The 11515-nt window shown below is 57.2% G+C and overlaps 3 protein-coding genes across 3 annotated transcripts; 2 read left to right on the forward strand and 1 right to left on the reverse strand.

Moving 5' to 3' along the window:
* Positions 1–368: 368 nt before the first annotated feature.
* K437DRAFT_291311 (glycoside hydrolase family 3 protein) lies at positions 369–3454 on the forward strand (the record flags this gene model as incomplete). Its single annotated transcript, XM_013386467.1, has 12 exons — positions 369–1125; positions 1174–1274; positions 1421–1621; positions 1675–1758; positions 1817–1934; positions 1971–2252; positions 2304–2388; positions 2419–2471; positions 2498–2602; positions 2638–2666; positions 2687–3134; positions 3161–3454. The coding sequence occupies exons 1-12, from the start codon at positions 862–864 to the stop codon at positions 3452–3454; spliced, it is 2064 nt and encodes a 687-aa protein (XP_013241921.1). The 5' UTR covers positions 369–861.
* Positions 3455–3939: 485 nt separating this feature from the next.
* K437DRAFT_168805 (uncharacterized protein) lies at positions 3940–6629 on the forward strand. The gene is made up of 2 exons (XM_013386468.1): positions 3940–4473; positions 4540–6629. Exons 1-2 carry the CDS (start codon positions 4246–4248, stop codon positions 6385–6387), a joined length of 2076 nt encoding a protein of 691 aa, XP_013241922.1. The 5' UTR covers positions 3940–4245; the 3' UTR covers positions 6388–6629.
* On the reverse strand, positions 6490–10222 carry K437DRAFT_168789 (uncharacterized protein). The gene is made up of 9 exons (XM_013386469.1): positions 9420–10222; positions 8626–9320; positions 8040–8540; positions 7939–7952; positions 7520–7866; positions 7373–7443; positions 7195–7310; positions 6716–7112; positions 6490–6629 (listed from the first exon to the last, which is right to left on the reverse strand). The coding sequence occupies exons 1-9, from the start codon at positions 10073–10075 to the stop codon at positions 6592–6594; spliced, it is 2835 nt and encodes a 944-aa protein (XP_013241923.1). The 5' UTR covers positions 10076–10222; the 3' UTR covers positions 6490–6591.
* Between the last annotated feature and the right edge of the window lie 1293 nt (positions 10223–11515).

Raw genomic sequence — 11515 nt, forward strand, 5'->3', positions numbered from 1 at the left:
TGAAATAAGAGAGATGCTTCTTGACCAGGGTAACCAAAGGAAGGGGGGTTGGATCGAAAGCTGTTCAACTTGTCTGCTACTTTTCTCCATGGGTCGGGTTCGGAGTTGGACGTGTGTGTAGGTCGCGGCACACTTGTGCGATGACGCGCCTACCACTGATTTTACACAGCTGTTGCTGGCTTGCAGTATAAAGTGCATGGCTTTACAGGCTTGGGGCCTCTATTGCTCATTCATCATGCCAGCGCCATACACCTGCCACTGACCGCCCCCCCCCCCCGGAGCTTGTGACTCAGTCCTACAGATCGTGGGAAATGACTGTTGTTGCCACCACATATTCGCTGAGAATTCCAAATGCTAGAGCGGTTTCCTCGGGGTTTGCGACCTAGAACGCAGCCTACGGGACAGAGGCTGCATCGCCCATTTGCGGGTCCCCGCGTTGATCTGCAGCCTACCCATGTCTTCATTCCGTGCGCTTTGGCGTAATTTAGCACACAATGCAGGGCGAAGCGACAATTTGCGGATGGACTTGCAAATCCTCTGGAACAAAGGAACCAAGCCAAAAAAAAATCATCAACGGTGGGGCTGCGATGATGCACTGAAGTTTCCCTGAGAAGAGCATGGCATGCTCGACTTCAGGATACCTTGGCATCAATGATTCACTTCCTCTTTGTCCAGCCTCTCCAATCTTTAAAAGCTCCTGGCTGATGATCGCATGCGTTCGCTCTTTAAGCCTGCCATCCGAGACCTCATCCCTACGCGATTACCCGCTCCATCCTGACAGCTTGGCGGCACGGACCTGCTTTGATTCACACAGCTCCCTTTGTTCGCCCATCACATGAGAGACGCGGTTCGTACACCAAGATGACCACGTCTTCCCCAATATCGCTCGCAGCTTATGTGCTGCTGGCGCACCTTGCTGTGAGCAGCTGCATCTGCAGAACTGCAGGTCCCGCACCTGTCGATGCCGCGCACCTCTTCAAACGGCAAGCATCGCCCGTCTCGCCACCAGTCAACAGAGGGTCCGCGAGCCCGATGATCTCCGCAGACCCGAGCATCTGGGCGATAATATTTGCCAAAGCGCAGCCGATGGTGCATAACATGACGTTGGAAGAGAATGCGAGCGTGGTCACTGGCACTCCTGGCTCATGAGTTGACTACTTGAGCGCTGTCGAGCGCGTTGGCTTGGGAGCGATGTGTCTCCAGGACGGCCCGCTTGGCGTGCGCCCCGTGCGGAGGTTGTCTCAGTTTCCGGCGGGTGTCATAACGGCTGCTACGTGGGACAGAGCCTGCTCGAGCGGGGAGGAAAAGAGATCGCAGATGAGGTCAGAGACAAAGGGAGCAACATATAAGACTTGGGCGCTTTCTAGCCCATCGCCATTGGAGGCTTATATGTTCACGGTGTCGATTTACCGCCAATCAGGATGCTCTCTCCCGTCGCAGAAAGTGGACCGCTTGGTAGAAGCCCGCTAGATGGGGGTAATAACGAGGGCTTCTGTCTGGACGAGGATCTGGGTGTCAAAGCTGCTTTTCGTACAGTTCGCAGCGCTCAATCCACATTCGTGCAAACTTGCGCAAAACACTATATCGCATACGAACAAGAGACTTTCCACCAACCCTATGGGTCGATTGAAAGCTTCACATGGCCACTGCCCCCGGCTCATCCTCACCCATCAGCTCTGCGGTCGACAGCAAGACGACGCATGAGTTGTACTTGTGGGGCTTCGCAGAAGCAGTGCGCGCTGGAACCGCCAGCATCACGTGAAGTAAGTCTTTCTGTTTCCTACTTTGTGCTGCGAGTATCCCATGCTCATGTCAGGGCGTCTGCGCTTGCTGGGCCTCGAGGCTATGACGAAATCAATGGCACACATGCGTGCCAGAGCTCGTATGCGCTGACTGAAGTACTGAAAGGAGAGCTAGGGTTCAATGGAAACGTCGTCTCGGACTGGGGCGGCGACTGATCGAACGCCGAGGCAGCATTGTCCGCCTTGGACATGTCCGTGCCCGGTATCAATTCGAGCAACGGCAACTTTTTCGGGCCAGCGCTCGTTGATAGCGTGCGCAACGGCACATTACCCGAAGAGAGGCTGGGCGACATGGTGCTGCGCGCGCTGTCCCCATGGCTGACACTCCAAGACCTCGACACATTCCCATACCCTACCTTCGATGTGCGCGACATGACGCTGCCGACGAACAACGTGCAGCGCGATCACTGGAAGCTGATTAACAAAATAGGCGAGGAGAGCGTGACATTGGTTAAAAGCAACAGGTCTTCCTCAGCGCCGCACCGCGGACTCCCGCTGCAGAGTATCCACCAACTTCACAACCTGCTCAAACTGCTCATTTCCGGCTCCAGAGCCGGTGCCAATCCGCGCGGCTGGACATCGTGCGGTCCGACGGGGACCGGGTGCCCGATCTAAGGACAAGACACGCTGACATCGATTGGCGGCTCCGGCTGGGCGTACCCTCCGTACGTGCTGGACCCTTGGCCGCCATCCAGCGATACGTGCGCGAAGGTGTGGTCGACGTGAACGTTACACTGAACGACTGGGATATCTCGAACGCGCAAGCACAAGCGGCTCTCTCGGCGTCTTCGCTCGTCTTTGTCAGCGCCTTCACATCTGGGGAAGCGACCGGCAGAACTTGACGCTGTTGAACGACGGTGACAAGTTGATCAAAGCGGTCGCAGGGAGTGCAATGACGCGATCGTCATCATCCACGCGCCGGAAGTCGTGTTGTTGGAGGAATGTATCGAGCGCCCTAAAGTCACCGCTGTTTGCATGACCTACTACCCAGGGAAGGTGAGCGGCGAGTCGCTGCCGCCGCTGCTGTGGGGCGAGAAGAGTCCGAGCGGCAAACCTCCGTTCGTGATGGGCAAGGCCCTGAGCGACTGGTCTCCGAATGGCATCTTCAGCGACATGGTTCTACAGCCATCCGTCAACTTTTCCGAGGGCAAGCTGATCGACTGGAAGTGGTTCCAGGTGCAAAACATCACTCCGCGCTTTGGCTTTGGACATGGTCTATCGTACGCCACCTTTGCCTGTGGCCAGCTTGCCTTCGAATTCAAGTACGCCGCGGACAACACGTCGGTCCACCGCACGAGCGAGCGCTTCGTGCGTGGCACCCAGTATGACTCGGTGTACGACGTCATCGGCTGCGCGAGTGTCACGCTGAGCAACAAGGGCAACTGCGCGCCGCCGAGGTGGTGCAGCTGTACGTCTCCTTCCCTGCTGATGACGCGCAGGGCCAACCGCCGAAGCTGCTGCGCGGTTTTGAATGGGCGTGGCTCGAGCCCAGGCAGACTACTGTGGTCGCGTGCGACATCCGGCGCAAGGATGTGTCCGTTTTCGACGTGCCAAGCAACATGTGGCACCTGCCCAAGAGCGCATTCACCACGTCTGTCGGCAGCTCGAGCGAGAGTATCCATTCGACCTTGCAACATACTTTTGTTTCCTAGAGACGATCTTATTTTATTCCTACCGCATCGTTTTACTACAACCAGCATCCCAAGTACACAGACATTCACACCGCCGCCCGCACCAGCTCTCGCTTGCAAACATACACACGGCACACGCATACACACATATATAGAGAGAGCTCCCTGTTATAGTTTGTTTCCGTCTGCATCGTCCATCCTACTCTCTACATGTGTATGTGTCACACAATGTATTTCTTGTCAAGTCTGCAACTGTGCAGCACGGATCATCTTCAATAGATCCATTGCACCTGCTCCTGGTTGAAGACGCAGTTGGGGGGCCTCATCCCGAGGCGACTCCCGAGGAAGTGATGCAGTCACGTGATATGTTTTGGCGCCGCAATGTGGCGCAAAAGCGGAGGCTCCGAGCCATCGAGCAGAGGATCCACCGCGACGACACTGCTGAGCTGGGCGGAGCCAGGGCAACGCCAGAAATGTTGCATTGTACACCATCACACCATTGTCTTGCACAGTCCATTCTCCTCCTTCTCCTCTTCTCTCCTTCTCTCCTTCCCTTCGTCACCTTCAACTTCCCCCCTCTCCCCGTGCTCTTCCCAAGACGGAGGTGACTGGCTCGCCTGCACAACTCTCCCGTCTCTCCAAGGTCTGACTGGTTCAGGCCGGCTTCCAGATTCTGCAACATTCGACCTCATCCACCCTTTCGGGACGCTGGCTCGTCCCCCACTACGAACGCTGGTTGAAGGCGCCCTAATACGAGGACCCCACCACCGTGGGCACATCCATCTCCAGGCAGTTCCCACCACCACCTCGCCATGAGCAACCGTCTCTCCGCCGTCATCGAAGAGGGTAGGGGGTCCACCTCGACCGCGTACGTCCTCGAAGAGACCGAAGATGTCTGGACGGACCCAGCAAAGGCCAAGGCGGCAGCGCCGCCGACGCTGGATAACCTGTCCAATGAAACAATGGGCGCGAAGGAAAATCAGAAGAATGAGGGCGACAAGATCCAAGGCTGGAGCGACGTCAGCGCTGCCATGGCACTTGTGAGTCACCAGCATGATGTGAATACATTCCACATCTGACGCCTGTGCCTGTGCCTACCTATCAAGACATGGCGGACACAGCGACGTCATCTATTCACTTCATGGGTTCATGTGCCCATTGGAATCTGCTTGATCCTCCTCTGCACATGGGGGCTCCACCTCGCCGTCAACGCGTCGCCGTGGAACTTTCCTGCGGGCCTGATCGGCATGCTCCTCTTCTTTTCCCTGCTCCTCCTGCTCGACGGTCTGTCCCTCCTCTTCCCGGGGAAAGTCGTGTCGAGCCAAGGCGTCGATATTGAAAAGGGCGAAACAAGCCTACGCCCCGTCGATGCGGCTAAGGAACGTCGGCGCTTTGTCGACCCGCTGATGAAGCTGCTCGCTCCGCCATGTGACTTTCTCCTGCGCAACATGTCCATCCTCTTCATCACAGCCTTCATGATGCTGCCCATGCAGGGCGCAGTCCAGAGGAAGGAAGTTGGGCTGATCGTTGCGTGGTTCTTCGCGACGCAGATCATGGCGCTGCTCTTCCCCGTCGCGTTCTGCGTCCTCACCGGCTGGATCGCCAAGAAGATCGCCCATGCGCGCCACAGCGAAGTGATAAAAAAAGGGGGCGCCGACCTCGAAGCGCAGGCACGCAACAACAGCGGCCGTGAGTCTCGCGCGTCCAACTGGTCCGGCGAGACTGCTGTTGGCAGGTTTAATACCACCCCGCCAGAAGCGGGAGAACAGCTGAGGCCCGGAGACGTGGCCCAGCTGCAGGGCAACGTCGTTGAGACCGCAAGGCAGCAGGGCGAGTTCGCCAGCCGCAACAGCCTACCGTCTCCTGGCGGTTGGGGCATGGCCAATGTCACTTTTACCCAGTCGTACCTGCCCGGCTCTGGTCAGTCCGCGCACCCGCGCACCCCACCTGGCTTCCGTGCCGCCACACCGACGTCACCCAAGACATGGACCGCACAAGAGGACGCAGAAGGCCTCGCTGCACTCGCCCCCAACGCTGTAGAGAGGCTCTCGGGGAGGCTCGCCAAGTCAATCACGCCAGCATTCTACATTGTCATGTTCATCGTCGGCTTGCCTCTCTTCTACCTCTGCAACTTTTCCCTCGTCCTCTTCCTCTCCGTCCCCGTGCTCGCCTTCCTCTTCGCCATCGACGTCATTCCTGCGTGCATCCGCCAATTCTTCCACCCGATCCTCAGCGGTGGGACCATCACCTTCCTTGTCCTCTGGGGCCTGGGCGAGGCGAAGGGCATGAACATCTACGCCACCATCCAGGCTTTCAACCACGGCACCGCGCGTTATACCCATCTTCTCAATCCGAAAGGCTATCACGGTCCGATCCCTGGCGCAGGCGACGTCTTCGCCTCGCTCCTCGATGCTGCACTGGTCGCGCTCGCCTTGCCCTTGTACCGCTACCGCTACGACCTGCGCGACAACTTTGTCCGCATGTTCCTCGCCCTCCTGCCCGCCACGGCGCTGTCGCTTTTCGCCTGGCCCGCGCTGGGCCGCCTCGTTGGCCTATCGCAGGTACACGCGCTCTCCTTTGCCGCACGCTTCATGAGCGCCGACATGGGTGTCAAGCTGACCAGCAACCTCGACGGCGACGAGCGACTTGTCACCCTCCTCATCGTCCTCACGGGCGTCGGCGTCGCGATCATTAAGGATCCGCTCTTTCGCCTGCTTCGGGTCCCCGAGAGCGACCACCTCACCTGGGGTGTCACGGTCGGCACTACAGGTGCTGCGATCGGAGCCAGCTCCCTTGTCGCAAAACCGCGCGCGATGGCTATTGCCACTCTCACATACGTCCTTTTCGGACTGATCATGCTCTTCGCTACCGCTTTCCAGCCGGTCGTGGACATCGTGCATAATCTCACAGGCGGTACACCTAGCATTATTGATGCTGTCGGCCTGGGCAACTGAACGACTGGCAGGATCATCCGCCATACCGCTTCATTGCTATCCATGTAAAACGGACCTCATCGTCCATATAATCGAGCGAAATTGTCATAAAATGGTGACTTTAGTACATGCACGGCAGGGGAAGCAACGTCGGCAGTGAGAGAAAAGACAAGGGTAATAGCAATGATAATGGAGGCATCCAAGCAACGCAATACCTTGAAGGCGTTACTGCAATGTGAATGTTTGACTGGTTCCAGTGAAGTCTGTCAAGCCCAAAAAATGTATGTCGGGACGTTAAAACCAATCCAGAAAGTGTGCGCGCCGCGCCTTCGCGCGTTTTTGGGCTCACCTTTAATTGTTCCTGTAATAGGCGTCTTGCTGCTACCATAGTAAACGATACGGTAGGTGCCCACAGGCGTGTCCTTCTCAATGGCCCATGCGATGTCAACCCGGCTGCTGCCGATCAACCCGTTCGTCTGCGTCCAGCGCATGGTAGTCGTGTGATGCCCATCCGTGCGGACGACAAGCCATGAGCCGTTGCCGGCCTGCTGTTGCACTTCAAAGAACGTGCTGTCGAGCCGGAGGTTGTTGCGAGGGTTGGCGCCGACGAAGGAGACAGTGACGTTGTTGCGCGCTGGATCGTTGCTGTTAACAGTGTACGTCGCATGTGGCTGCTTGAGCACATCGCCAAAGTGCTTCAGCGGCGGGGGATTGTCGTAGACGACTGGAGAATGGAAGGACAAAGCCTGTTGAACGGCAAGAGTGGAGTGAGACGTTAGTTCACCGCAGAGCATGCGAAGCGGATATGCTTTTCGCAAAGCCTCTCACCTTGGCGATGTTGATCGCAACCATGTTGCCCTTGGGGGGATCGGGGGCTTGATCCTTGAGCGCAGGGACGAGCGTCTTGGTGTAAATGTCAATGTACGCCTCCAAAGTGAATTGCCCTGCGAAAGAAAACTCGCGTCAGGAGGGCGCCTCCTTTCATCATGCTCTTCGTCTGACGCACCATACAGTGTGCTGCTTCCTTCATAGCGTTGCGACGTGTATTCCTCGCGCGTAGCAATGTAGTGACCGTACCTAAAGATTAAGCAACGTCAGACATGCGCGGAAAAGGAACCTCAGCGACAAAGGTATTGCCCTGTGATGGACTCACGTATTAGCGGGGCCGGAGAGCATGACGATCGGGTTCGAGTGCACGTCATTGGCGATGATAGCGGCACGAACGGCATCCTTGAGTCTGCGACCGCTCATTGTGGTAAACTCGCCCGGCATGACAGTGATGAAGAGATTGCCAGCCTGAAGGATCTGCGTCTCGACTGTGTTGGGGCTCCAGGGGTACGGAATCTTGAGTTCACCAGTGTCCAGCAGGATGCGTTTGGGTGCTTGGCATGCAGTCTGCTTTCGGTTGGGAGGGCGGATTAGGTGAGAGATGATGTTGAAGAAAGGGTCGGCATGGTCGGTATCATTCGTTCCTTGGCGGAAGTCAAAAGCGCCAGGTCCCTATCAGAATGATGCGGAAATGAAGGTTGTTAGCCTGTGGGGTACCTTCAAAATATGCACTCGTCAACGCACGTCCGTGGTACCGCCTGGTGTCCGACAATACAGAAAAGAAGAATGGCAAGTACTATCAGTTCGCACCGCACATTGTTATCGATGGAGACTCTGCGGCCTACCTGCAAAACCAAACCCAAGCGCTGCAGGGCAAGTGTGCACTTCCGACCCGTTGGCGAGAGTGAATTTGTAGCTGCTCATGTCGACGTTCATCTTTACAGACTTGACGGCGCCTACGACATCGATGAGATTGTCGCTCCCGAGGATGCTCTTGGCGGCGTCGACCTGATACTGAGCGATGATCTCGTTGCTTTTCCAATCGTATCCGCCCGTTGGGCTGAGCGCGCGCGCAACTTCGTCGCCGAAGCCTGGTCCGCGAGCGAGACACGTCTGGGTCTCGTTGGCGCCGAGGGCACCCGTGTTGCATGTCGACGTCTTGAAGTCGCACGGCGAGCCGTCCGGGCAAAATGCCCCGAGGGTGTTGGGTGACGTGTCGCCGACTTGAGACTGTGAGAAGCCGGCGACGAAAGACGATCGGCCAGGTAGAGCATTGGGGTCCATGGCTTGCTCCATCCATAGCGCTGCGAGGCCCTTGTTGTCCGTGCTGGTGAGCGTGTTGTTCTCTGCGATGCGATGACCAGAACGTAAGCGTACAAGGCTCTCGTCACTGCATCACTCAGCCCGGATCACGACGTTCGGCACACTCACCGTTCAAGCTCGTGCCGTGCACAGCGTACCAGCTGAGCATAGCCTTCGCCTCTTCGCCTTCCTCAAACTTTAGCAGCCCGAACTCATCTTCCTGGTTGCTATCGTACCTCGCCCTCTCGTCTGCCGGGTTGAACAGGTACGAGTAAGGCGAGCGATTCACATGCGCATCCTTGAGTGTCACGTTTCCGAAGGAGAGCTTGAGCGAAGCAGCAGAAGCGGTCGTCACGCGAGTGCGCCGCGCCTCAAAGTCGTTGTGCGCACGCACAGCAGCGGCAAAAGCGCCGGCGACAATCGCGTCGTAGTTCTCCATGACAACGCCAGAAGAAGTGACGGTGGGTAAGAGGTTGTTGTGGAAGCCTGCAATACCGCTGTGGGAGTGTGTTCCGACAAAGGCGACGTTGCGCTCGCCGTAGACCCCGGGGAAAGCGTCGCGTAGTTTGGCGATGACTCCCCGGCGAATGGCAGTGTCGCCCATACACAGGTCCGTGTTAAGGAAGAGCCAGCGGTCCGCGAGCCCGTCGTAGGGGTCCGGGTATCCGCCCGGGTCAGACTTCACCGCATCTGCTGACTGCGGAACATCGGGCGGCAGAGGCGGCGACTGGACAGGGATGGTGGACGTCGAGGAGCCGACGATAAAGGCGCGTGCTCGATTGCGAGTATGCAGGCCCGTGTTAACTTGAGGAAGAGAAGCGTAGCTGGGGAAAAGAAAGGGAGAAGGGAGTCCCATATTTTCCGCAACGCATCAGCAGAGGAGGACTTGGGACAAGGCGCATGCCATCGTTGTACACACTCACCCCATCATGTTTGTCTGGACGATTGGACCGGTAACGTCTCCGATGCCAGTTCCGAAGGCAATGACAGGGGATGGGGCTGTAGCCGCCGGCGTGGCATCCTTTTTGACACTGACGCGACCCTTCTTGGCCTGCTCGTCGACGTCCGAGACAGCGCTGTCGACGAAAAAGTGAGATGCGTACGAAGCGGTTGTAGAGTCGGCGTCGCCGAAGAAGTCATGCAGGCTGCTGGACACGCCTGTGCGTATGTGCCGACAGACGGAGGCTGGAGAGAAGAGAAGAAGCACAAGGGAAACAGGGAGCAAGGTGCAGATGGCGACGAGCAGCAGGCGAAAACGCCTACTAGGGCGCCGTTTGCGCGGTAGCGCGTTGGCGGCCTTGTGCCAGGTCGAGGACGTGGAGGAGTGTTGCGCATACGAGGACGGCAAGAGCGCCTTTTCCTCCTCGTACTCGTTATCTTCGTCTTCTACCTCCACCTCCACATCAGCAGGCTGCTGAGCCAGCAGTTCGCCGCGGTACGGCTGATCAGGGTGAGCAGCGGTGGCAGCAGCGGCGACCGTGAAGCGCGGGGTCCTTGGCAAGGTATCGTGCGCTTGGCGTGCGTGTGGTATATCGGCTGACTCGCACGAGTCGAGCGCCTGGTATTGTGAAACCGACATAACGATTGGCGGGCTCGTTTGCCTCGTCTTGGGGCGAGTTGGCCAAGTTGCCTTTTGTCTCCTGGCCCCTCTTGTGGATGCCTTGATCGTGGGCACGCAACGAGGCTGATGGGACCACGCGAGACAAAGACAGGTGTCGCTGTTCGTGCGAGCTCTTTGGGTCGCGTTGATGGAGAGTGCGAACAATATAATAGGTGTACAACGAAGAATACGGCCAAATCCCGCCTTGCCTTTACTCCCTTTTTGGTCTGCTCCCTCCCATCATGCATGACGGCGAACCGTGCTTTCCTTCGAGCTACGATAAAGCTCCAAAGACATCCATCGCCTGATGACTGATCCACCTTGACTTTAAGCTTTCGCCGGATTCCCCCATCACTTTCCGAGATAACACGTGTGAATACGGTGAAAAGAGAAAAGCCCTGATTTGAGGCCGGGACACGCTAGACGCGTCTTGCGCAGCCAAGCTCAATTCGACGGACTACGCGGCAGCATGATGAGGCCATGCAATGTGGGGTTAGGGGGCAAGTAAAAGTTGCACCGAATATTGATTCAATTTGAAGGGGCACAGGCGTCAGACGGAGGACCTGGGTTAGGGAGACCACGATTCCATCTCAGAGACGCCGATTCAAACCCATGATCAATCGCATTCTAATGCTTTGGGACGCTTCCCCGCCCAATCGCGCAACGCGACAGCAAGCTTAACCCAACGAGTTGTGTTGCCGCACAGACAGTGTTATATTGCAAGGCTGGGACGCGGACTTGGTTCACATAGCGTCAGAACGCCTGGCAGCGCCATGGACCGAGCGTTCGGATTGTTAGAGACGGAACCGTTGGCGAAAGGCAAAGGGCGGCGCCTCTGCGGAGACTGTGTAAGCGTCTCAGGCTCTGGAGCAGTATGCTCCACTGGCTCCGTGTTCCGCCCCTACCAAGTTCCCGGTTTGGAGCTCAGGTGGTACGGCTCTATGTAGCTGTAGGCTGTATGTACATTGTACACTGGTACCAACATCCGTACAGGTGGCTAACGATAAGCTTTGCATATCCCCAAGGCTGTGCGTGCAAGCAAGGGCAAGGAAGAAGAAAGCAAGCGCTCCGGCACTCGGCAGCAAGTAAATGAAAAAGTGAACAAAAGGCTCGGCACTAAGTGCGGCCCCGAAAAGCATGGGCCACATCCATCCAATTGGCATGTGGCCCCATGTATACCTCTTCCTCTTCCTGCCTTTCCATCCTCTCCCACTCCTTTCCGCATCTCTTTCTAACCCTTCTGCCGAGTGATCGCTGCTGCCCAACCTATATCATTCGAGAAACGGTAGATAGTACCAAAGATGATGGGCTCTTGCTGCAAACAAGTGAGTCGGGCGGGTCGCCTGCCCATCCAGCACAGCGTTCGCGAAGTCCGACATGTTGAATCACGCGCTGACCTACTTGCAATTACTTGCTCAT

Source organism: Tilletiaria anomala (genome assembly GCF_000711695.1).
Source record: "Tilletiaria anomala UBC 951 chromosome Unknown K437scaffold_74, whole genome shotgun sequence".
In the NCBI taxonomy this organism is placed as follows: domain Eukaryota; kingdom Fungi; phylum Basidiomycota; class Exobasidiomycetes; order Georgefischeriales; family Tilletiariaceae; genus Tilletiaria; species Tilletiaria anomala.